The sequence below is a fragment of the Callithrix jacchus genome, chromosome 4, assembly GCF_049354715.1.
Source record: "Callithrix jacchus isolate 240 chromosome 4, calJac240_pri, whole genome shotgun sequence".
Lineage (NCBI taxonomy): Eukaryota > Metazoa > Chordata > Mammalia > Primates > Cebidae > Callithrix > Callithrix jacchus.
The window spans coordinates 31,227,271-31,254,681 of NC_133505.1; the positions used below are offsets into that span (position 1 = coordinate 31,227,271).

General features: G+C 40.0%; 1 protein-coding gene and 1 pseudogene across 4 annotated transcripts in view; both read left to right on the forward strand.

Moving 5' to 3' along the window:
* Positions 1-12,665, forward strand: part of EXOC2 (exocyst complex component 2) — a 227,262-nt gene extending 214,597 nt beyond the window's left edge. For all 3 annotated transcript variants that reach the window (XM_054253780.2, XM_078368461.1, XM_035295152.3), the window contains 4 exons: positions 6,289-6,350; positions 8,661-8,720; positions 10,928-11,057; positions 11,148-12,665. In XM_054253780.2, the coding sequence (XP_054109755.1) occupies positions 6,289-6,350; positions 8,661-8,720; positions 10,928-11,021 (216 nt within the window). In that variant the 3' untranslated portion in view covers positions 11,022-11,057; positions 11,148-12,665. The remainder of the gene's footprint in view (positions 1-6,288; positions 6,351-8,660; positions 8,721-10,927; positions 11,058-11,147) is intronic.
* On the forward strand, positions 11,543-21,161 carry LOC100395556 (Parkinson disease protein 7 homolog pseudogene; annotated as a pseudogene). Its single transcript, XR_013533853.1, has one exon. The product of XR_013533853.1 is annotated as a Parkinson disease protein 7 homolog pseudogene (transcript).
* Positions 21,162-27,411: the final 6,250 nt, after the last annotated feature.

Below are 27,411 nucleotides of genomic sequence, written 5' to 3' on the forward strand. Positions count from 1 at the left end.
AGTCATTCAATTCCATAGTGAACTTCTATTGTTATTTAAAGCATATATAATGTTTTTAATCATCAATCTTATAAGACAGGCTTCTTTTAATAGATCTACTGATTGGAGAACTTCATATTCTTTCTTGCATAAGCCATATCCACGAAGCATTGTCTACAAGTTTCAGAGTTTATGTTTCTTTTCTTTTTTTGAGATGGAGTCTTGCTCTATTGCCAGGCTGGGGTGCAGTAGTTCAGTCTTGGCTCACTACAACTTCTACCTTCCAGGTTTAAGTAATTCCCCTTCCTCAGCCTCCCGAGTAACTGGGACTATAAGCGCACGCTACCATGCCTTGTTAGTTTTTTGTATTTTAGTAGAGAAAGGGTTTCACCATGTTGGCCAGGATGGTCTCGATCTCCTAAAGTCATGATCCACCCACCTCAGCCTCTCAAAGTGTTGGGATTACAGGCGTTAGCCACCATGCCAGACCAAGTTTCTGTTTCTTTACAGTAGAGCAAGACCTTAAAGACTTGTGCCAAGTTATCTGAATGCAGAGTCTTTCAAAAGTTTTGTGATTTTTATTTTTATTTTACAACTATCTTGATGACATTCAATTCCTCAGGAAATGTTTAGCAACTTGCTTTTAATAAGACTTTTGAAAGCATTCAGCGCAGTTTGCATAGAAACAACAAATAGCTGTCTCATTTGTTTAAATTACATAACTACAAGTATAACTGTCATAAACAGCAGTTGACCTTGACATGCACATAACCAGCTGGTAGGGGCTGAGGTGTGCCTGTGTGCAGATGGCAGAGTGCACTTCTACCTGGGAGCTCCCCGTGTGCTGGCTGGCAGCATGGTAGTGAGTTTCAAAAAGTGCTGTTCTTCTTCCAATCATGGCTGAGGAAGGTCCTAGAGGGCCAGCCTCCACAGATAACAACTGTAAACTTGAATATCAAAAAATATTTTTTTATTAAAAAAAAAATCCCTGAAGACGCCAGAGAGTGACCATTGGTGGGCAGATTCTGGAGGAAATGGCACTTGGGTGAATTATTTTTTATGCATTTTAACTGAAGGCAGGTCCAGGACTACCTAAAACTCCAATACAAAACCTGTGTCTTTCTGGCTTGAAAAACAGGCTTTGGAGCAGCCACACCTACAGGTAGGTGAGAGGGGTATCCCAGAGAGGAGAGAGATTTAGGCAGTGTGTACAAATTCTGTGGAATACATACCACTCCAACCAGCCCAGCTAAGGCTAGAAGAACTGAAGTAAGAATTGGACTGCTGCCCAAGAGTCAAGAGTTATTAGTTTGAGTCCAAATAAGTTAATTCCTTGCTGAAACAAACAAACAAAAAATCAGCAGTCCTTAGAGACATATTACAGAACCCAGAGTCTCCACAACATAACATTCACAATGTCTGGGATACAAATTTAAATGAATTAAAAGTTTATTGAAATGCACAAACAAACAGGAAAGCATGACTCATTCCTAATATAAAAAATGATCACCTTAAGCCATCCTTAAGCTGACCCAGGTATTGGAATTAGCAGACAAAGATTTTAACATAGCTGTATCAGATGGTGTAAAGTGCTCCTCTTGAATCAGTAGGTGAGAAATAGCAAAGCAATAGAAACCTTAAAACAGAAACTAAATGGAATTTCTGGAATGGAAAAATACAGTAGATGAATTTTTAAAAATCTAGATGATAATAAAAGCAGAATTTTTTAAATGTTAGGGGAAAATCTTTTATTTTTTTTTTTCTAAATAGAAATTATCCAATATGAACCACAGAAATAAGGGTAATTAGGGAAAAATATAAGCAGAGCTCCAGGGACCAATGGGACAATGTCGGAATATCCAGCGTGCATGTAATTAGATTTTCAAAAGCATAAGAATGACCAGTCAGTCACATGAAAGGATGAACAACATCGTTAGTTAGCAGGGAACTGAAAATTAACACTGCAATACAATGCCATTACACATCCATCAAGATTAAAAAGTTTCAAGACCGACTATACTAAATGTTGGCAAGAATGTGGTGGAACTAGAGCTCTCACACATCACAAGAAAGCTCTTGGAGTTTCTTTTCAAACTAAACATACACATATGTATCCCATGATGCAACTATTCCAGTCCTAGTTATTTAAGCAAGAGAACTGAAAACATATTTTCAGTTTTGTATACATTGTATAAATATATTACAAAACATATTCATAAGAATATTAACCATAGATTCGAGATGAGCCTGGGCAACATAGTAAGAGCTCATCTCTACAAAAAAAAATTTTTTGAAAATTATCCAGGCATGGTGCTGTGTGCCTGTGATCTCAGCTGCTTGAGAGGCTGAGGTGGGAGGACTGCTTGAGCCCAGAAGGTCAAGGCTGCAGTGAACTGTGATCATGCTACCGCACTCTAGACTGGGTGACAGAGTGACATCCTTTCTCAAAAATAAAATAAGAATGTTCATAGTCATTTTATTCATAATAACCAAAAACTGAAAACAACCCAGATGTCCATTAATACAATAAACTGTAATCACACAAATACTATGCTACATCAAAGAGAAGAAATTACTGATATAGCACAGTGAATCCCAGGAGCATTATGCCAAATTAAGGAAGCCTTACGCAAATACATACGTATACTGTATAGGTTTCATTTACATGAAGTTCTAGAACAGATAAAACTAACTGTGATGAAAAATCCAGAACAGCGGTTTCCCCTGGGTGGTGGAGGTTCCTAGGGTGGGGCCTTAGGGATCTTCACAGAGTGCTGGTTGTGATCCGGGTTTCCGTCACACAGGTGTATACATTGGTCAGAATTCATCAAATACTGCACTTTGAGATTTGTCTGTTGTGTAGTATGTACATTCTAGCTACATTAAAAAAAAAGACTAGTGTAAATGGTCCACTGTAGTTAATGGTGTGCACACGGAAGTGCATCAGAGCCACAGGACGGATGGAAGCCATGCAGTCATGTGAGGCCATGTGATCATGTGGGGCTGTGTTATTGGGAGAGCCTATGGGGAAACCGGCATTCACTGTAAAGTTCTTTCAAAGTCTTCATATATTTGAAACTTTTTCAAAAGAAAATACATTATTTGGGAAGAAAAAGAGTGCAGAACACTTGTTAATTTGGTTAGGGGAAAAGCTGTTACAGAAGCTTCTGCTGTATTTCCATTTTTCTCTGAAAATCGATTTATCAGCTCTTTGATATTATAGTTTAAGTTGAAAGGTCATGGTTATTATAATAGTTCCATCACAGGAGATAAGTAGTGTAAACTGTGTAATACTACAGATGAGTTAACAGGCAGTTGCAGTGGGTACCGTGGGTCCTTGGCAATCTTGGAATTATAACAGACATCTGCCCTCTCTGCACATTACAGATTTTTTTGTAACCCATTTATCTGATGGCTAAACCACTCTCAAAGCCAGCAGAGAGAGGGTGGGAATGATCTCAGAATTAGCTGGAAAATTTTTCAACATACACATGTCCAGAAACTACTGGCCACCAAACTGTTTCAGCCTCTGGTTTGTGATACACCTCTTAGGGCCTAGACAGGCATGTGTATTTTGAAAAAGGTCGTGAGTCTGAACCCCCACCTTTACTCTCCCATTGAGAATGACTTTGAGAGCTTCCTTCCTTGGGGCCATAACTCTAAGAGAGATAGCAGGTTCACCTTTGATAGGCAGTTACCTAAAGTGCCAAACTGTAATCATAAATCAAATACTATTCCACATTAAAGAGAAGAAATTACTGATACAGCACAGTGAGAGCTTAACGAAAAGGGGAGAGAGTTTGGTGATTTTGGCAGATTTTTTAGCACGACATTTTTCTGGATTACAATTTTGTATGTATTATATGACTAGCCACAGTTTTTATAATTGGCATAACTTATAGGTTAATTAAAACACTCTGTCACTTTGACTGAATAAAATTTCTCTCAGAAGATTAGTTTTATAGTAATTTAATCTTTCTCCTAAAATATTCATCTGAAAGTTCTACCTTTTTTCCTTGTAGGTCTGTTTTTACCTATACTAGAATATAAACAAAATAGAGACAGAAATTGTCTTACTTTCTAGCATTTTTAACTTTCTAGTTATAAACTATTTTTCAGACTTCCAAGGACTGGAAAAAGGAAACAAAACAATTGCTTTCCAAACAGAAAAAGGTCACTGAATATCCTGTGTCATATATATCTGCTTTGATCTAGAGTGCTTACAGAATTTCTAAGAAACTGTAAAGAGCTGGCTGTGTCTTTAGTCATTGTTTTATGCTTTGTCCACTCCTCAAGAATAAGGGATGTTTCTTTTAAATGTTCTCCGGAGTGTCCCACTCATTGTGGGTACTGCTTCAGAAAATCAAGTACTCATCATCAGTGGCTCAACTGGAGCTCCCAGGAAACCTGACTTGTATGTCAGATTACACTTCTTCATGCTCACATAGAAGTGAAACACTTTTTTCTTAAAACTTTTATACAATATTTCATATAGCATATAATCTGTCTACAATAGAAAAAGATTATACAATTCAGTGATTTTTAGTATATACAAAGAGCTGTCCAGTCATCACTGTCATCAATTTTAGAATATTTCATCCCAAAAGAAACCCCTGATCCATTAACAGTAAGTTTGCTTCCCAGACACCCCTTTCCCACTACAAACAACCACCAGTTGGTTTTCTGTTTCTATGATTTGTCTACTCTGAAAATTTCTCATAAATGGAAACATACAAATGTGACCCTTTGTGACTGGTATCTTTCATGTAGCATAATGTTTCAAGGTTCTTCCATGCTGTAACATGTGCCAGTGTTTCAATCCTTTTTACATATGAACATGTAAAATATGCCACGTTGAAATATGCCGCATTTTATTTATCCATTCATCATTTGATGGGCCTTTGGTTTTCTCCCACTTTTTGATTAATATGCAGAATGCTTCTGTGAACACTCCTGTACAAGTTCTTGTGTGGACATCTGTTTTCATGTCTTGTGCATCTATACCAAGGAGCAGAATTGTTGGGTCATATGGTTACTCTATGCTTAATCTTCTGAGGCACTGCCAGACTGTTCTCCAAAGTGGCAGCACGTTCCTACCAGCAATTTTTGAGGGTTCTAATTTCTCTACATCCTCACCAGTATTTGTTATTGTCTCTCTTATTGATAATAGCCATCCTAATGTGTGTGAAGTGATATCTCATTCTGAGTTGTCCTTTCACAGTCTGGATGGTATCTTTTGTAGCACTGGATTTTTAATTTTGATGAAGTCCACTTTATTTGTTTTGGTGGTGTTATTTTTGTTGTTTGTACTTTGGGCATGATTTCTAAGAAGGGTTTCCTAGCTTAAGGTCACAAGATTTATTCCTGATTTCTTCTGAGAGTTTCATACTTTTATCTCTTATATTTAGATCTGTGATTTATGTGAGTTAATTTTTGTGTTAAGGAAAGGATCCAGCTTCATTCTTCTGTATGAGAATATCCAGTTGTCCCAGCACCATTTGTTGAAGAGACTGTTCTTTCCCTATTGAGTGGACTTGGCACCTTTGTTGAATAGCAGCTGATCATAAATATAAGAGTTTCTTTCTGGACTCTCAGTTCTGTCTGTATTGTCTATTGTAATCTGTCCCTACACCAGTACCACATAATATTGATTATTGTAGCTTTGTAGTATTTTTGAAGTCAGAAAGTGTGAGGCCTCTAAATGTGTTACTCTTTTTTAAGATTGCTTTGACTCTTCTGAGTGCCTTGCATTTCCTTATGAATTTTAGAATCAGGCTGTCAATTTCCATTAAGAAAAAAAAAAACAGCTGCAATTTTAATAGAGATTGCATTGAATCTGTAGAGCATAGTTTAGTTTTTTGAAATTAAGGCAATGTGCCTAAAAGGGCATAGGTGTCAGGAAGTATGCCAAGTTACATCCTTACCTCTGTGGGGCACAGGCCCTTTCAGGACAGTGTTTCAGAGTGTCTTTTTTCTTGCAAGACTAAAAGAAAAATTAGTGGTTAGAGAGTAAATACAGATGGCTGGAAAATCATGACATAGTTTGTACTTTTCATAGCGAGATGTCTAGTTCCCTGCCCTCATGCAGTCATCCTTGACTACAAGTTAATTTTCAGTCAATGAACATTTTGTTGTAACGAATGGCTTCGGACTGTTTTAGAAACTCTACTCATGACTAGCAGACACCATGGTCGTATTACACCAACCCCATCCTACGATGAGCAGGCTGGAGACCCCTCACCTCAGTACTTGTTTATATTTGATAATATAAATTTTCTTGTTGTCACTTTGTCCTTTTCTCATTTTCAGGCAAGACTGGAAATCTGTGCTTTGAGGGATACTGTGGCTGTTTACCTGACACCTGAAAGCAAGTAAGATACAGTGTTCTTCAGTTCGGAGTGCTCTGTTAAAAATAAAGGTTGTCTTACTAGTAAATTATATCCTCTGTAAAAATGACTGATCAAAGTACATGCTTATGAATTTGTGATGTGATAAGGTATATATCAAGGCCACTTCTTTGTAACAGATGTAAAGGAAAGAGGTTTAATGTAATTTTGTTCTTCATTTACTACTGGCAAATCTTAGTCTTATAAATAATACAGCAGTCTTATAAATAATACTTCTTAAAGCAAAAGGATAAGAACTGAGTCTTAGTCTAGTCATAGCAGCCTCTGAAGGGCAGCTTCAAGGCTGTAAATATCAGTGTAAGAGAGGAAGCCTTGTGGTTTATCTGCAAAATTTTGTAGTGGAAATTCAGTGATCATTTTTAGCTGTTTTGAATGAAAGTCAGGATTTCCTACCATTGAAATATCAGTGGGTGAAGTAAAACAGAAGTACTGTTTGCCTGCACAAAATTGTTTACTACATGGGCAACATTACCTAGGAAATACTGGGTTATATTGTTAATGTGTCTGAGAAGCCAAGTAGTATGCAAATGAAATATTTGAGGACACCGTAATATGCTTACTCATTCATTTCCAGCATCTGATAACATGGCTTGCTATCATTCTTACTATCAGCTTTGCAACTGAAAAGACTTTAAATTTTTTCCTAACAAATGAAATTAGCCTCTCATTCCCATTGAGGGGAATGGCTCACCAGAAGCCATTTTTAGTGGGCTCCATGTTGCTTACCTTTTCCCAGCCATCATTTGTCTGCACAACCTGCTAACAGGATGGAAGCACCCAGCTCATGGTGCATGTGTGCGTACTTCATGTAAATTCCTGCTCTTTCTTCCTGCTGACTTAGTTTTAGGGAGCATAAGGTACTCATCTAAAGAGGAAGATTGGCTGGGCATGGTGGCTCATGCCTGTAGTCCAAGCACTTTGGAGGGCAAGGCGGGCGGATCACCTGAGGTCAGGAGTTCAAGACCAGCCTGACCAACATGGTGAAACCCCGTCTTAAAAAAAAAAAAAAAAGTTGTTTTTAAAAAAAGAGGAAGATTAAAATATTCTAGGCAAGCTTTTGAGGGGATCAAATGAGAAAATATGCCAAGTCCCCTTTTAACTTTCAGTACCCTGCCAATAATAGTGTAATTTTTACCATCATTATCATCATACTGTCAAAACCATTTTATCACATTTTTTTCAATTAATCAAAAAGAGGTTCACAAGAAACAAGCTGAGGGTGGAGGTAGCAGCAGTGGCTTCCACACGAGGAAAGAGCCCTCTGAATGCAGGAAGGGACCTGAGTGCGCCAAGCCACCATTCCAAACCCCACCGTGCCCTCCTGGGAGCAGCTGGATGCCCAGCACCAGGTTTCATGACTCTGTTGGAACTTTTCAGTCTCTCTATTGCTGTGACACCTGCTGCTGGTTTGAGGACTATTGCTCAAAAATGTATTTCCTGGTAGATTGGGGAGGATGTTTTTACAATATAAAAGCAACGACCATCTAAAGTCAAGAATAGTTATATTTGTTTCTTCACCTTAACCAATCATAAAAGAATAGATAAAAAGTTAACAACTGTTCCTTTGTGAATGGTACAGATTATTATGCTTTTCATTTGGTTCAGTAAATTTTCTAATACTTTCTCCTTGTAAAAGCTAAAACAACTATTTGTAAAGACCCAAACAGTTGTCTTTTTAAAATTCTTTCTTTTTTTTCATGTAAAGAAATGATGTTGAATTTTTAAAGCATCTATATAGCCCTCCATTTTTCTACAAGTTTTAAGTAGACTGTATGTGATTGTTATATGACTTTGGCTGTGGATCAGGCCCTGTGCATGGCAAATACTGCAAACGCCATGCTGTGTGTCATCTTTCAAAAGGCATCTCCTTTCTTAGTTTCTTTCCTTTCTTACCAGTTACTTTATCTGTGGTTATTTGTTTTGCAAAGACTCCTTTTAAATTAAACATGTTCACGTTAAGCTCTCTTCTGTCACAAGTAGCATCCTTTAAAAGAGAATCTGTTTTTCCTTTAGCTTTTCAAGTTGTGTTTCATTTCCTAGTTGAGTTTTTCTGATCCTGCTCCTACAAGCCTCCACCTGGTCGCTACACCTTCACTTTTACTTTTACTTTTTCTGTTGTTTTTCACTTTTACTTTTTCTCACATTTCCTTACTTCACTGGCTTTTATTGGCGTCTCAATAATTGAGGGATGATTAAGAATTTGTTAGCAGTTATTCCTAATTCCCCTCTGAGCTATGCAAGGTTTCAACTTCAGTGTGGCTGTTTGTGTTCCAGGTCTAGTTTCAAGCAGGCTTTGGAAGCCCTGCCCCAGCTTTCGAGTGGAGCAGATAAAAAGTAAGTCCTGTATGCTGTCTCAGATCCAGTTGCATGTGCTCAACAAGGTTTTGTTACCTAAAGAATATTTTAGAAAATAATAATGGTGATTTGGATTCTAGGAAGAGCAGTGCTTAATAGCCCTTAGTAAGTACCTCTCATCACCTGTACCTTGCATGTCTTTCAAGTGACTGCATAAGATAAGATCTTTCTTTGGGTTTAGGATAATTTAGAAGTTGGCTCTCATTTCAAGTGACTGGTACAGAAAATGTCTTAAGAAAGGTCACTATGACTTACTCAGTAAACTATATTAGTAGCATACATATTTAAGAAGTAATAGAAAAAAGAAGAGCGTAGTAAAATGCAGGACTCAGTGATTTTTTCTTTTATATTTGAGTAACTCAGTAGTAGTCATTTTGTGTGCTATAAAATATAAAAGGTTATGAAAGAATAGATGTGTACATATGGCATGATAAAGTTATATATATATATATATTTCATTAGATCACATTGATGATCTCAACCTCAGTTTAAACTTTACTACTCATGGAACAGGAAACGGACCTAAATCTAGGTCAGGTAAATTTCATGAATGCCCAAGCTCCCCTCAGCTGAGGCAGCAGAAACTCTGTAGGTCTTCACACCTTCACCATCCCCTCTGCACATGGCTGCCAGTCCTGTAGACAGGCATCTGTGGTGCACTGACTGAAATGCTGGCACCATGGATGCAGTGCAGACTCAGCGCAGGGCAAAGAAAGCACGTGGGCTAATGGGGAGAAGCTGTCACATGGCACAGAGATGGAGAAGCTGTCACATGGTGCACAGAGCAGGCAGCAGACCAGCCCTTCCACTGTGCAGTCCCAGCATTGCCCCGTGCACGTCCCATGTGGGCGCAGACAGTGCCTGCACAGACAGCCCTTTCTTCCGTTTTCCTACTTCTTCCTTCTCTCACTAACTTCCAGCCTCTATATGAATTGGTTCCAAACCCTGTTCATTTCTTTAAAATAAACATAAAAGATTAAAACAATCACTGTTATGTTTAATATGTGGAACAGGACTCAAAAGGTAATGTGTTCAAGAGTCAAGAACAATACATACCCTGAAATAGTCCCGGGTCAGGACTATATTTTAGGTTTGTTCTGGGGATAGTATTCTAGTATTCAACATTGTTGACCTCAGTACTATTAAACCCAGTTCTTGGTTGCTTCATCTAAACCAGGTAAACTCTAAGATCCTTTCTAGCTTTAAAATTAGATGACTAGGCTGGGTGTGGTAGCTCATATCTGTAATTCCAGCACTTTGGGATGCCAAGGTGGGTGTGTCACTTGAGGTCAGGAGTTCGAGACCAGCCTGGCCAACATGGTGAAACCCCATCTCTACTAAAAATACAAAAATTAGCCAGGCATGGTGGCATGCACCTGTAGTCCTAGCTACTGGGGAGGCTGAGACAGGAGAATCACTTGAACCTGAGACACAAAGGTTGCAGTGAGCTGAGATCACGCCACTGCATTCCAGTCTGGGCAACAGAGGGAGAGACTGTCTCAAAAAAAAAAAGAAAAGAAAAGAAAAGAAAAATTAGATGACTATATCAGATCAGTTGGGGAAACAGATTGAGATATCAGGTAGCAAAGTGATTTGCCTAGTGGAATTAGCGCTAACCCTGCTTCCCCTGGTGAGTAACTCACTACTTTCACTCCCCTACCCTCTAATAACTGTTAAAGACAAAATGCAAAATGAGAGGAAGGGAAAGTCACCGGTAGCTGCTTGGGGATGGGGTTAGGGAAGAGGCTGACTAGACGGGCAGCAGGGGAGAGGGTGTAGCGATGCCCCGTGCTGTAGCCTGTTACACTCCGGTATGGGTTTGCCAGTGTTAGAACCATTTAACAAAACGTGAACTTGAGGTTTTATAAATTATTTTAGAGCTGAATTTCTAAAAAAGAATAGGCCCAAACATCAGCCTGTTTTAGGGAGGAATCTAGTTAATCTTGGGAGGGGATAGGAAGGAGATGTTTCTATACAAACATAAATACGTATGTCAGTATATCCTATTTGACCAACTTCTTTGACGTATTTCTGTTACTGAGTTAAGGATCCGTAGATGAAACTTTCCAGCTGCCTTCTCAACACAGCAAGCTCAGGCAGAACAGGCAGCTGGCTCCCCTGGTGTTTTCTTGTGTTGCCAGGCCACCCCATCTGTCAGGCTGTAAAATAGTGTCTCCTTCCTGCAGGTTACTGGAAGAGCTCCTGAACAAGTTCAAGAGTAGCATGCACTTGCAGCTCACCTGTTTCCAAGCAGCTTCTTCAACCATGATGAAAACATAAATATCTGCCAAATAAGGGAAGTCCAGGAAAATACAAGTAATAAGACTGTTCACTTTCTAAGTACTCCAAAGGTATTTGGTGTATTAAACATTGGGTTTACCATTTTCCTTTTTTTCTCTTCCTCAGACTTCGAAAGTTGTTGGTATACATTTCACTTCAACTAAAATGACCTCATTTGAAATGCCCAAGAAGTATTTGTTTTGCCATTCTTACTAGATCAGATCCTGTGTGACTTTACCTTTAAGATATATTTTGCATCTCAGCAGAAGATTGCATGGTGAGTGCCATCATGGAAGAGCTGCTTCTGCAGGCAGTGTTCTGGAATGGCATGGTACATATTGAAGCATTTCTCAGCATCCCATTCACAAGAGCACAGGCAGCTCCCACGACACATGGAGAGATTGATAAGAGATCTGGAAAGTTGCATGTAGGCATCTTAGGAGCTCTTACTGTCCTAAACTGTACAGCTGTGCTTAAAACCTTTATTTCCTATAAATGACCTTACGTTTTCTAATTCAAGCGGGTTTTTGGGAAAATGTGTGGTCTGCATTAAAATAAGTATTATAACCAGGGCAGATTATTTGGGGTCCAGGTGTCTGTGCTTTAACTTTGCTTGCATTTGGCTGTCTGATTTTTATTTTTCACAGGACTGAGCACTAGCTTTTTTCATTCTCACTCACTCTTAATTTGATGTGCGTCACTTCACATCCACATGTTGCAGTCCCTGAGGCCCTGTGTGTTATCTGTGATGGAGTGTGAGTGCCGGCCACTGTGTTACACTCACAGGTGCCGGCGGGGCAGCCGTAGACTTCAGGGTCCCCTAAAGAAAAGACCAGGCTCCACGTGGACAGCCAAAGCCCTCCCGCCACTGTCGGTTCCTTCAACAAGTGACTTTCTCTCTGCCACTTCTTACCCCCTGAAGGATCTTGCTCAGTAGCTGGAAGAATGTTGCCCTCACACAGTTCCTTCTCTGAAGCTTCAGGATGCTCCTGGGTCCCCAGGCAGTGGGAGCTGTAGACCAGCCCCGTGGGCCTGCTCCACATTCACTGCTGACTGGCTTTACTGCAATAGGTTCGGGTCATCGTGACTTCTCTCTCAGTCAGCTTCCCACCCAACTTCATCATACCCTTGCATCTGAAAACTGAGTAAATCTATCTGTAGTCAGCTGGCCAGGGTTTTCAACATTTTCTATGGTTATTTTAAAATCTCCTTTTTTAATTGCTAAAATTAAAATCAGGGTAGCCAGGTACAGTTTTTATTATTTAAAATAAATAAATGTGTTGGTTCATTTGGTGTATGGGGGAGGAAATCATAGTGATTAGAAATGAAAGTTTAATCTTTTACAAATGTGCTTGGTAAAGCTGTTAAGAAATACACGGGACATTGTCTTTCCTAAGTATGTTAACTACTGTATCTAACTCGACTATGAGCTAAATTTAAAAACTGCAGTTATGAATGTTTGTGTTATTTTAAATATCTAGTACAGCACATTCAGCCAATAAAGTATCTGCCCTCAACCTAAGATGTAATTTAGTCAACACTTTTCCCTAAGTGTCTTTATTTCAACATTTTCATTTGCTGTATAAGTTTTTATATTTCTACTATTAAAGTTCAAAATAAATACTTACATTCTGGTTAACCCCATATTGGTAGAATCATTATCAGAAAGCATGTGTCAGGTCCTGCTAAATCTGTCTGCTGGGAACTTACCATGTGCGAGGCACGGCATGAAGTGCCTTGTTTAATCCCCATCACAGCCTTGTAACACCTGTGGGCTAGGTTACCGCCATGTCCATTTAGCAGAGGAAGGAATCAGGGCTTAGAGAGAGGTTGGTGACTTCTCTAAGACTGCAAGGTGGATAAGTATCAGGACTCATGTTCACACTGTGGCTTCATATCTCCTTGACTTCAACACGGCTCAGCTGTTCCTTCCAGTAGAACATGCTTTCTGACGTCCATCCACCAGGGTCACAGCTCAGAGAAAGTTCATCAATGCCAAAGCTAATCAGTATCAGCAACACGGAACCAGGTAGTGCTTTCATGGCTCAGAGTGGAAGGTAAAGGCATAAAAACCCCATACCCAAATGAGGGAGTTCAAGGACTACTATTCCAATAAGTCAGGAGGGACTTCTTGGAAGAAAGGGGGATTTCAAGAGCTATTTGAGTTACAGAACATTGGTTTAGTGGGTAGGTGGAGATGGATGAATATGAAGTAAGTTAGATGAAAGCTGAGAGACAAACCAGGACCTGGAGCAAGTGAATGAGAAAAAGAATTAGGGAGGTTCAGGGTATTTTAATGCTCAGGTAGCATTTTGTTTTTTCACATCCATGTTCTCTGTGGGTCAGCATGGCCTCATGTGAGTTAGCTAAGTTGGCCTCACTTGAAATGCTAAAGAGCTATTAGAAATCATTGATTTTACTAAGACTTTCTATATCAGTGTACCATGAAAGTGGCTTGTTCTAGAAATGATTTGGGCACTGCAAAACAAGCATCGCTGCCACAGGCCCAGCACACTGACTCATTCTCCTGTCTCTGTCATCTTTGCATATAGATTTTTTAAAGGGAAGAAACAGAAAAGATTATATTTTTATTCTGGATTTGGTACAAGGTGGTGGCATGTGTTTCTGTTTTGATCACGTGCTATGGGATATTCTGCTATTAATTGCCTAAGAGTGTTGTGTGGTATGTTTTCCGAAAAGTTACAAATTTTTACTCATTTTTAAATCAAGATTCTGTTTCTAAAATAAACTCAAATATATGTAACTTTCATAAAGTAATTATGCATAGACTAAACTTGCATAAGTTTTTGTCACTAAACATTTAACTATTGATTCTGAAGATTTTCTATACATTTATGAACTGCTCTGAAAGAAATATTTACTATCTTCTATCACTCCTCAATTAGAGCAGCAGCTGTAATTATTTCAGCTTTGCTTTAAACACAGTTGCATATTACTCTGTACTAGGGCCATTATGCTTTTTGTGTGCTGATGTCATCTCATTTCTGCTCCCCCACATTTTTTATTGAGGTTTATTACATGTATTACTGGAAAGCTTTTTTGTACCTGGCCAGGTTAGACATATATAACAATAAATATCTTATGGGCAAGTCTTGGGTCTTTGGGTAACTTGTTTGCAGTTTGGCTAATGAAAGGCGGTAGGGTATCAGAATGTCTTTCTCCTGTCTAGGCACATAAAATCCTGGACAAAGCTTAAATCCTGGCACTTAAGCTTGTTGTGTGTCTTCAGCAGTGTTTTAACCATGGCTGGTATTCCATTGGTTTTATTCTTGTGGTCACTGTTGAGATTGTCATGGTTGTTACCATTATTATCTCTTCACATGTTTAAAAAAAGATTCTTGTGCCATCTTCCTGCAAACCCTATAGCCAGACACAAATCCTGAGAACAAAGACCACTGCCTGAATTCTGACTGCCAAAGAAGACCCCAAAAGAACTCATCATAGAGTAAGAGGTAACCCTGAAAAGAATAGGGTCACAGAAATCAAGGGAAGGGCAAGTACTACCATAAGAATAAAGCGATTGTCAGCAAGGTCAAATGGTGCAGATGTCAAAAGGGTAAGTACTGAGAAATGGTTGCTAAACTTGGCATTTAGAAAATCAGAAGTGACCAAGTAGAGACTGATAAGGAAGGAATCAGAGAAACATAATACTGTGAACCTATTCTTTTAACTCACAAGAACTAACCTCCTCCTTGAAGATCACAGAGTATCCTGGCCTCAAGGACTAAAGTGAAACAATTTTTAAAAGATCTCTTTTCTGCTTCCTTTCTTATTAAATTATCATCCCTGAGTTCCTGATTAATTCTTGCTACCCCTGCTTCTTTGACTATTGGGCTGTCTTATAAAATATTTATATCCAGCCCTGTCTTTTCTCCTGCTTACTTAGTTTCTCTACCTAGACAATATAGGCTCCTGAAACCAGGCCTCACCTAGGTGGCTACAGAGGTCAGATGACCTTGGAATTGTTTTCTGCTCTGCCATGCTTCCTGTCCCCTGCTCTCAACTGACCTCAGAGCCCTTCTGTGAGCTGTATGGAGTTTCATGAGCTTCAGGTTCAGCCATCAGGGAGTGTCCTAGCCCAGGAGCTGGTACCAAATAGCACCTTAGGAAATATCACTGAGTGCTATTGATGAAATAATGTTAGCAAGTATGTCAGATTATCTTTTAATCAAATACAAATTTGACTTTTTATGTAAAAAAAGCCATCCATTTTCCATTCTAGCTGATCTGAGTCTTTTGGAATTTACCTTGTGGTTCCTACCTTGACAGGTGTGTATTGCTGCTTCCTGATTCTTCGGTTTTGAGCTCTGTGGTCTTCCTACAATAGAACATGAAAATTCAACTCTTCTCTTTCGTTCTCTCTACTACACATATACTCCTTTAACCCCTTTTCTCAGTGTATTCATTCCTTCTTTGTAGACCAGCATCCAGTGTTCACATTGTGAGGCCTGTGGAGATGCCATTCAGTGCTAAGCCAGCCACAGACTATATTCTTTTCTATTTTTTGTATTTTCTATGTATTGTAATCATTTTCACTCATCTCAATGTTTCCTCCATCCAAGTTCAAATGTCCTTGCAATATATTCAAGCACAAACACACTTTACCAAGTTTGTCTTCTTGAACAACTTCCCCACAGGTTTCTAGCCTGTCCTAGTCTAGGCTGGATGCTCGCTAGGTCCACCTCATACTTGGCATCTCCTTTTGTAATCACCAACCTGGAAGCGCCTTTTGCCTGGACTGGATCAGCCCCTTCTGTACCCCACGTCTTCTTATTTGGTTTGCTCTTTCACATGGCAAACCTCACCCTGTGGTGACTTCCTGAGAAAATAGGATATTGGCAGGAAATATTTTGAGAAAATAGGGTATTGGAGGGAAATCATTTTTCCTCAGAATTTGGAGGCTTTTGTGCTGTTGTCTTCCAATGTCTCTTCACGTGCTTCTCTATGTAGAACCATATTTTCTTAGTTTTCTGAAAGCTTATAATGTTCTGGGGATGCCCTTTGTTCCTGGTGGTGAGTCTAGTATCTGTAGACTCTGAGAAGTTTTATTGAATTACTTATTTGAATCCTCTGTGCCCCTCTGTTCCAAGGAACCAAAAGATTGTATCCAGGAAATTGCAGCTAGTGGAGAGAGAAGGAGGATTTTAGAGAAGAAAAAGCCACAGAAGAAATCTTTGAATTCTGTCAAAATTGCAGCCTGGTGTGAGACTTGAAAACATGTAACATAAAAATGGCTTCCAAAAGAGCTCTGGTCATCCTGGCTAAAGGAACAGAGGAAATGGAGATGATCATCCCTGTAGATGTCACGGGGTGAGCTGGGATTGAGGTCACCATTGCAGTTCTGATGCCAGTCTTGATGCAAAAAAAGAGAGACTATATGATGCGGTGGTTCTATACCAGGAGGTAATCTGAGTGCACAGAATTTACCTGAGTCTGCTGCCATGAAGGAGATACTGAAGGAGCAGGAAAACCAAAAGGGCCTGATAGATGCCATCTGTGCAGGTCCCACTGCTCTGTTGGCTCATGACATAGGTTTTGAAAATAAAGTCACAACATACCCGCTTGCTAAAGACAAAATGGTGAATGGAGGTCATCACACCTACTCTGAGAACCGTGTGGAAAAGGATGGCCTGATTCTTACAAGCTGGGGGCTTGGGACCAACTTCAAGTTTGCACTTGTGATTGTTGCAGCCCTGAGTAGCAAGGAGGTGGCAGCCCAAGTGAAGACTCTACTCTTTCTTAAAGATTAGAGCAGCAAAATGTGATGATCACTTAGAGAAACAGGCTGTTAGGAATCTATTTAGTCACCATGTTCGCTTTAAACTAAACAATTGTAGGTTAATGTGTTCAGAAGCCGCCATCATTACTGCTATTGCGAAGTCTAGTTGTGAAGTCACAACTACAGAGAGATTTCTCAGCCTACAAATTCCCATCTATACATTTTTGAGCCTTGTTCACAGAATAAACAGGGCATTTACCACACTAAAAAAAAAATCACTGGCACCTAAACACTTGTACGAAGCCAACTTAGAACAATTCGGCTGAAGACAGATTTTAACTGGAGTTAAAGCTACCAAGAAACACTCAAGAAAACAGTTCGCAGTTCAACTCCAAGCCAGATAATTACTGGCTAATCAAAAGAAACTAGGATACAGTTTATCCAAAATTTATTTTTCATAATGTCAAGGACAAAATCCAAAATTACCTGATAGATGAAGAGCAAGGAAGATAAAACACATTTTCGAAAGAATAGAAAATCAACTGAGTCCAACCCTGATATCTAAATATTGGAATTATCAAAGGTTTTAATGCACTTATAACTATTCACAGTGAAGTAAAATATGTTAGCAACAATTCAATAGGAAATATCAGCAGAGACATAGAAACAATTTTTAAAATGAAAAATCTAGGACCAAAAAATATAATTTCTGAAATAAAACAAAAATACTGACTGGACCTAAATAGCACAGTGATGGTAACTGAGGAAAGGGTAGGGCAACTTAATAGATCACTGGATATTACCCAACATGAAGAATTAGAGAGGGAAATGTTTATTTATAGAGACCTGTTCAATATAGTCAAATAGTCTTAACACATGAATAATTGTGGACCTACAAGGCAAGCAAAGAGAGAATCGGGCAGAAAAAAAATTTGAAAAAATAATGGCTGGCAATTTCCCAAATTTATGGCAGATGCAAACTTACAGATTCATGATGCTCAACAAACAGCAAAAAAGATAAACACAAAAAAATGCCGCACTGCCACAAACTGTTAAAGCCAAAGCTAAAAACAGATCTAGTCAGCAGCAATAGAACAACTACCTACTACATATAGGGAACAACACTGGACTCAACTTCTGGCCTAACATCAGGAATTATGGAGGCCCAAGAGAGTGAAATAGCCATCTTTAAAGTGATAGAAGAAAAAAAGCTGTCAATTCAGAATTCTTCACTTCTAAGTGAAGATATTCTTTCAGCCAAATAAAGACTTTTTTAGCTAAAACTAAGAATTTGTTATCAGCAGACCTGCACTATAAGAAATGCTAACCAAAGTTCTTCAAACAGAAAGGAAATGATGTCTGATGGAAGCACAGATCCTCAGAAAGCAGTGAAGAGCATTAGAGATGGTGAATAGCTGGATAAATACAGAATTCTTTTCTTTTCTTAAAGGTTTTATAATATACATGACTGCAAGCTCCAGTGGCACAATTGGTTCACACATGGTACTTACATATATGACTGTTTAAAGTAGCATAGCATCGTCCTGTGGGTCTATAGCCTATATGGATGTAAAATAAGAGAAGGGGGGAAGTGGACCTATATTGTTGCAAGATTTCTACATTTTACTTAAAGTGGTAATATATTATCTGTAGAAGGACTGTGAAAAGTTAAGGATAAATGTTATAATCCCCAGAACAATCACTAAAACAGTAATGTAGAGATGTGTAGCTAAAAAGCCAATAAGAAAATTATAATTGAGTTTTTTAAATAGTCATGTAATTTTAAAAAGGCATAAAAGAAAGGAGAACAGATAGAAAACAAATAACAGAGTGTTATGCCCAAAGACAACCACAGCAATAATTTCATTAAACATTAATGGATTAAATATTTTAGTTAAAAGGCAGAGGTCAGATTGAATAAAGAAGCATGGCCCAACTATGTGCTGTATACGAGAGGTGAACTTTGTATTTTAAAATGGCACAGATAGATTGAAAGGAACTAGATGGAAAAAAAAATACACCATGGCAAACAGTAAGTAACTATGTTTATTTCATGTTACAAACAGTAAGTAACATGGCTATGTTAATATAAGGTAATGGAGATTTTAAGATAAAGCACGTCATAACATAATGAAGGACTTTTCATAATTATAAAATGGTCACTCAGAAAGATATAACAATCATGCATGTGTCTTGTTACAAAGCATGAAGATCATTAAAATACATAAGACAAAATTGATAGGATTAAAGGAAAAATGGGCAGTTTCATTCTCAGACTGGAAGTTTTAAGCTTCTCTCAGCAATTGATAGAACTGGGTGAAGAAAATCATCAAAGACATGGAATCTGAATAATGATTGATATTTATAAAATAGCAACAACTGAGGAAAGCACATTCTCTTTAAGTTACATGGTAGACCATATGCTGTCATGAAACAAATCTCAAAATTAAAAATTTTCAAATTACACAATTCTCCTATCACAGTAGAATTAAACTGAAAAGGAATACAAAATATCTAGAAAGATCCTAGATATTTGGAAGTTACACAGTACATTTCCAAATACCCCAGGAATCAAAGAGGAAAACACTAGAGAAATGAGAAAATATTTGAACTCATGAAAAGTTAAACATCAAAATTTTGAGGGATGCAGCTATAGGGTGCTTAGAAGAAAAATCTCAAAATTTTATGCTCATGTTAGAAAGAACTACAATCAATGATCTAAGGTTCCATTTTAAGACATTAACAAAAAAGAGCAAATTCAATCCCAACCCCAAGTTAGTAGAATGAAGGAAATAATAAAGGGAAGGGCAGAAGTCAAGGAAATAGAAAAATGCATAAGCAACAGAGAACATGAAATCAAAAGACACTATGCTGGTTTCTCCTTTCAGTTATCATCTCTGCAACAGTGCTGGTAAAGTCACGTGGCCTTTGGCTGCATCTGTTTTCTTGTGTGTAATAAAGGTGGTTGGACTTAAATGAACAAAGTGCTCTAAATTGGTGCTTGTAGAAGCAAAAGAGGAGTAATAGAATTTTTTTAATGAGCGTGTTCTCGTTATTGCTCAGTAAATATGCTGAGTACACAAAGCCTTAAAGGCTATGATCGCTTCTCCAACTATTTATTTGCACAATATTTTGCACAATCATTCATTAATTTGGGTTCTGTTTTAATATTTGAGGCATAGATTCCATGAGCATAGACACAACTCACAGAAGCAGTGTTGTTCCGCACCAAGCAAGAGGGTCAGATAGGGAGACTGCAAACCAGAAGTTAGAGGTCCCAAGCTTGTTACCTGTTTGACTTGCTCCTGAGGCCTTTGGTTAATCATTGTCCTTGTTCTGTGGGTCTATTTCCCCATAAGAGTTGTCTGCATTATTTTTAAGACTTAATCAGACAATCAGCAAAGCCAAATTGTCTCCTGATGCAAGTAAGTCTGGTAAGACTGCCATGAAGGTGCATCCTTGATATATCCCTTAGCTGTCTTTAAATCAGGTTTCTTTCTCAAAGTTACTTGGATTCTTAAGGTGGCAGTTCAGAATATGGTTTTTAGGTCCGGGAGGAAGCACATCACTAAAACCCTAGAATTGAAAGGGAGTAAAGAAGTCCTGTGCCTTGTTGGGAGTGCTGAACATAATGTTAATTAGATGCTCTCCAGACCAGTTCTGTACCCAGCAGCCATCACGGGGTCTGCTCTTGGCCTGTGGCCATCACGGTCCAGGACTACTACTGGAAGCTGTGAGGCCTCCTGGGTCTAAGTTCCCCCCTGCCCATGGATTAGGACATTTGAACAGGAGGGCAGGATGTGGTGAACATAAAATGTGGAGGAGAAAGCAGATTGGAAGCGAGACATCTCCAATTTGCTGATATTTCACTCGTCTAGAACAAGCAGTATTAACTTACATTTTTGGCAAAAATACCAGAGAAGTGATGCTCATAACTTGAATTTAATCACAAGGAAACATTAAACACAACTGAGGCACATTCTACAAAATATCTGACCAATACTCTTTAGAAGTATCAAGGTCACAGAAGACAGAGACTTGAGGAACTATCCCAAATTGGAGACGTGACAATTAAATGCAACGTGTGGGGTCCTGCATTGGATCTTGAACCAGAAAAAGGACATCAGCGAGCCAACTGGTTGAAATTTTAATAAGATCTGTAGATTAGCTCATAATATTAATCATTGTTAATTTCCTGCTTTTGATCATTGTATTATGGCTATTTGAGATATTAATATTTGAAGAAGCTGGTAAAGAGAAGGAATATGAGAATTATTCTATTTCTGAAACATTTTTATGCCTGAAATTATTTTTAAATGAAAAATTGTGTTTTAATTTTTAAAAAAGAATAGATGAGAATACAAAACTTCCAAATCAGTGTATTAAAAGAAAAAAATAAACAGTAGGAGTAACTAACATGGGAGAGGTTGGTGACGCATAAAAAAAGGAAAGTGAATAGAAAATTCAAACTAAGAGGGTGAAAATATTTTCTAATGAATTAGCACAATAATATCAATGAACTAATGTTTTCAGATAAAATAGATCCTCAGACCCCACCCCCCAAAAAATCCATCTATGTGGTATTTCTAAATATATGCTATTTCTGGATCCTAATGAAAGGACTCAAAAATTGAAAGCAAAAGAATGCCAGTCCCACCCCACTCCCACCAAGAAAAGAAATGTATCTAGGAAAATACTCATGGAAAGGAAGCTAATGGTACTAAGTTGATATCACATAAAATATATTTGATGGATAAGTATTATTTAGAAAGATATAAAGGCTATAGTATAATGATCAAAGTAATTTACCGGGAATATAAAATGTTTCTAAACTTAGGTACATTTAGTAATATATTGATAACTTCAGGCCAGCAAGGTGGCTCACACCTAGAATCCTAGCACTTTGGGAGGCTAAGGCAGGAGGATTACCTGAGATCAGGAGTTTGAGACCACCACCTGGACAACATGCTGAAACCCCATCTCTACTAAAAATACAAAAGTTAGCTAGGCGTGGTGGCAGGCACCTGTAGTCACAACTGCTTGGGAGGCTGAGGCAGGAGAATCACTTGAACCCAGGAGTTAGAGGTTGCAGTGAGCCGAGATCGTGCCATTGCACTCCAGCCTGGGCAAATCTTAAAAAAAAAAAAAAAAGTAATATATTAACAACTTTAATAGATAAAAATTTTAATTATTGGGATTTGCAATCCATAATCATACTAGTAGATTTTTAACACACTTTTCTCAATATTGATGGATTAAGCAGTCAAAATAATTATCAAATGTATAGAAAATTTGAAAAGCACAGCAAGCAATTTCTCTGGCAGAAATTTGTAGAGCCTTCTCATTTAGAAGATTGACCACGTTCTAGCCACAGACAAGTCTCAAAAAACAAAAAATTAGCATTGAAGTCGCTCACCACAATAAAATTACATTAGACATTAGTAACAAGAAGATAACTTTAGAATCCTGCATATGTTTGGAAATTTTATCTTGTTTTACTTTTTGTAGAAATGGAGTCTCACTATGTTGCCCAGACTGGTCTTGAACTCTTGACTTCAAGCAATCCTCCTGCTTCAGCCTCCCAAAGTGGCTAGATTACAGATGCCTGGCTGACATTTGGAAGTTTTAAAACAGACTTCTGAATAACACACAGGTCAAAAAAGAAAATACTACAAACATTAGACACACTGATATCTGAACAGTAATGAAAAATTTTACATCAAAGTGTGGTGTCCAGCTAAAGAAACACTTCAAGGTAAATGTGGAGTTTCAGTGCTTGTATTAAGGAGGAAAAGAGATTGAACATGAGATATGCATGAAACTCAAAGAAAGAATGAGCTCAAAGAAAGTAGAGGGAAAGAACTCATAAAAACAAATGAAATAGCACACAAAGATGGGATGGAGATGGTCAAATCAATAAGGCCAATGGCTGGTTCTTTGAAAACATGTTGTGAACAGAAAATCAAAAATCTTCAGACCCCAAACTCACCCATTGGGAAAAGTTAAGTTTGGGTTAACTACCTCCTGTTTTGTTCCTAAGTAGATAGCTACAACAATAGAAGGCCACATACCTCCCTCGGAGGCCCCCCTCGCAATTTTCTCACAAGGTAACTCCCTGTGGGCCCCAAGATCTTTACCCTAAAACAGTGTTCTGTTGAATTTCACCCTGACAATGTGAAGTAACAGCTTATCTTCACAGGTACGGGACAAGGACAGGAGTAGAAGTCATTTCTCCCTCACCTGAGACAATAGCATGTGTGACCACCCCCTCTGTGTTTGCTCTGTCTCGTAAAAAGCACACTGGCTGAACAGGACAGGAATGCGTAGTTGACTGTCCCTCTGCCCCCTTTTTTCACAGGTGGCATGTATATTTATGGAGGTCTGATCAGAGCTTCGCAAGAAGGTGACCATATCCTCCCTTTTTTTTTCTTTCCTCTTTCCTCTCCTGCCCACTTTCCCCCCTTTAAATATGAAGCCCTGGTGCCTTCTTTAGAGAAACCATGGATCACAGATCTTCCTGTGGTTTTGTGTTCCTTTTTCCCAGTCACTTCCTATCAAAGGAGAAAAAGAAGAGATACAGCAGAAATATTAGGAATACAGAGGTAAACAAGGAAACATACACCTTCTTTTTAAAATTAAGATATTTCTATGACAAAACAGCTCCTGAACACAGCAGCCTGGAGACCGGGACCTCAGCTGGAGGTTGGAGGGGAAGTGCAGGTATCAGAGAGAAAGCCTCTGGTGGCTTCACAAGATCTCACTCACTGTGATCCTGACCACACAGGAAACAGCACAGAGCCAGCCCTCCCCCAGCCCCGAGTTCTGTCAGTCACTCACACACGGCTTACACACATCCTCATCAGAAAAGAATGAAATTCTTTTGAGAGTGGGAACACTAACATAGAGATTTTTAAGGTTTATTATCCTAGGTTTGACAGTACCAAGTCACAACATGAAATCCCATTGTGTATAGGCTGATGAATTATATATTATCCACAGTGACATTCTGAATGACAAATAGGTTTTGAAAATGTAGGTTCCTAATCAGAACATTTGAAAAACCACTGTTTGAGAATAAAACTGTGCTTGTTGCTGACACACAGATGATGGTGTCCCACCCATGCGGGGAGCCCGGCACCTATGCCCTGCCCCACACCTGTGCAGAGCCAGCCTCCCCACAGCTAACTTCTCTACAGACTCGTTGAGGAAAAGGATGGGGGAAGAGAGCCTTGGTGCCTTGCTTTTGCCTTGCCTTTTAGTTCTGTGTGTGTGGAGGGGATAACCCTTAGTTTTGTCTGAGGAGGTGGCTCTGCAGCCTGAGAGTGCATTGGAGTGACCCACAGTCAAGTAACAGCCAGCCTGGGGCGGGGACCCAGGTGTCTGCACTTACCCGACTCTGGGTGGTCCTGAGGTGCACCAAGACTTGCGTGCCACAGCTAACAGCTTCCACGTCTGCGCTTCCGAGGCTCGGTCACGGTGCTGTGCACCTTGAGAACGCTGAGCACTCACTGTCAGACACTGTCCCGCATTTACATGGATTAGCAGCTACTCTCATGACAGCATTTTCAGATCTGCACAACTATCCCCATTTTACACAGGAGGAAACTTCAGGAAACAAAGGCCACATAATGCCCAAGGTTGTGTAACTAAGTAGGGACAGAGCTCAGACTGGAAGGCAGAGTCTTGCTCAGCACATGTCCCCCTCACCATGCCAGGAGGTCGCACTGGTCATGCACAGCAGACTCTCCTGTGTGAGAATCCCCTGTCAGAGTAGCCGTCACAGAGCAGAAGCACGTTCTCAGGTCTGCAGGACCCCACTGCTGGAACTGAGAGCAGCTCCAGGGCGCGAACCGGTCCTAGGCTGGGGAGGCTGTGGTTCTGCTTTCGGGAGTGCGCAGGCTCACTGGGGAAATAGAAAGGATGTCCCATGTGCTCCACGCCACGCAGAGGTTCAAGCACCAACCAGCGAAAGGGCTGTTCTCAGCCCTCTCCTGGCTTGCCATTGGCAAATCTTATCACAAAAGTGGAGGGAAGCATTTAACCAAAGAAAGCTAGACTGACAGAAGTTTGGGATGACTTTATTTTCCCCAGCTCCCTGAGACTTCCATTTAGGTGTGAAGAACTTGGATGTGCCAGGTGTGCTACTCAGAGACCCCCATGGCTGAGAGGACAGCAAGAAACCACAGTGGGTGTGTAGATGTTAACTGAAGCCATGGAGATCATACGGGATGAGACGGGTTAGGACAGAACCACAAGGTGGACCAGGGCTGAGGGCAGATCATGGAAGACAGGGCTACAGGAGGGAGCCAGGAGCACAGAGGCTCTGGGCAAATGCAAAAGGAAAGGGATACACCACAATTTGCTGTTTGGAAAATGTCTTCAAACTTAGCCATATAACCAACCAGTGTCCTAGAGTTTTTAGGAGGAAATCCTGCACACCAGTTTCTCTACCTGCTGCCACTGTATCTTTATATGCCGACTAGTATTAATGGGAGAAATACTGCATTCACTGAGACACGAGGGGTGTGATGGCTATGTGCTGTTATATAACAAGCTATTAGCTGTGCCAATAACAAAACAGAGATATCATCGTGTACACCGATGTCCTCAGTTCTTGCCCCACATGTCTGCACAGGTGTGCCTATATTTAACCATTCCTTCTAACCCTGACATTGCCTTTCATAGGCATAGCATGCAATGCTTTTTCAAGAACCTTCATGTATAAGATTCTTGTGTTCCTGTGAAGTGAGCAGAATTAATATTTTTACATCTGAACTTTGCCAAGGAGAAAGCTGAGGCTAGGAGACATTTAGTGCCTTACTTGTGATCACAGACAAGCACACAACAGGAATGCAAGGAAACCAAGGCACACAGAGTCCTAGTGCAGCCGCTTCTGGTCGTAGGGATGAAGACAGAGTGTGACCTCAGGAAATGTTGAAGCTCCTGCCACTCTTCGCAATAAAGGTCTCCTGGGATCAGCTTCTTGCTCCAGAGTGCTAAGTGAATGCCCTTCACCAATAGGCTGGAAACCCACGGGCCTTGACCTAAAGAGAGGGAGTGGTTTTTATGGAGAGACTTGTTTTAAACTCACATCAACACGTACACATCCAGCTGGGCGAAGTGGTTCACACCTATAATCCCAGCACTTTGTGAGGCTGAGGCGGGTGGATCATCTCAGATCAGGAGTTCGATACCAGCCTGACCAACATGATGAAACCCTGTCTGTACTTAAAATACAAAAATTATCTGGGCATGGTTATGTGCACCTGTAGTCCCAGTTACTCAGGAGGCTGAGGCAGGAGAATTGCTTGAACTTGGGAGGTAGAGATTGCAGTGAGTCAAGACTGAGCCACTGCACTGCAGCCTGGGCAACAGAGTGAGACTCTGTCTCCAAAAAAAAAAAAAAAAAAATTACGCATTCAAATGAATTCTGCCCTCGATGTGATTTATTTCAATATAATGCAATCATTGGAAAACCAACTGTGCAGTCATCATCTTGGAGATAGTGAGTGGTTTCTGAAATCTAGTCTGGGTGTTAGATGAGATTTAGAAGTTAGTTTTGGTAGGTGTGGGGATCGTATTGGGCCTGTTTTTTAAGGCTGCCTGGTGATGTACATAGGCTCAAAACAATGTGGCATTTGGGTTGCACTTTTGCAACAGGATGGCAGCATTGCGTTTATGTAGATGGATCACCCATCCTCAGTAGATGGCAGCTCTGCTGCCTGAACGTCAGAATATTCTGTTTGGGAGTTCATCTATTTACTGAATTTTCAGAAATGCCCTGAGAACCAATCCGAACTCCAGACAAGTGGAGTCCCACATCGCCCTGAACAGCTGCACCGTGGCCTGTGCTTGTCACCTCCAAGACTCTCCCTTTGAGCTGTGACGTGGAAGACTTTTGAGTCTGGAAGACAGCCATTCCTGACACTTGGACTTGGCAATTTGATTTCTTCCTGTGCAAGGATCTTCCACTGTTTTATTAAATTCCATGGTCAGGGCTTAGGCCAAGGCTGCAACCCAGTGTCTCCAACCAAGCTATGGGTATAGATTTCATAGAGAGCAGGGTGATTCTCTACCACCCATCCCACTGCCTGGGCCTTGCTGTATGGGACCTAGGATGGGGCTCCTGATGGCAGAAAGACATCTTGGGTGGGATGGGGGCAGCACAGGTTACTGAAGAGGAGGAAGTGGAGGCAGGGGGGCAGAGATGGAGCCTGGCTTGCTGAGCACACAGCACTGAGCGAGGTGCTAAGGAGTGTTCCTGAAAGCAATCAGGACAATGAGGTGTCACATTGGAAACTTCGTAACCAAAGCATGTCAGGCTAATCTAACACAAAGCGTTGGGCAGGGGACTGTCCCTCTCCCACACCCCACCCTCAGGGCTTTCATTAAAGGTAGGAACAGATTTGCTAGTGTAGTATATTAGGATTTTTTTTTTCTCACTATTTAGGAAAATACCATATAATAAATTTTCCTTTTTTACAACAGCTACCGCGGAGTCGGCAGCCCAGGCATCCCCATTGCTGGGGGTGGTGCAGCCTCCTCGAGTGTGCAAGCCCCGCCTGCAGCCTAGAGCCCCCCCCAGGCAAAGATGCTGCTGTTCAAAATCACCGTTCAATCTGCCTGCCCCGTCTTTGTGTGCAGGACTCT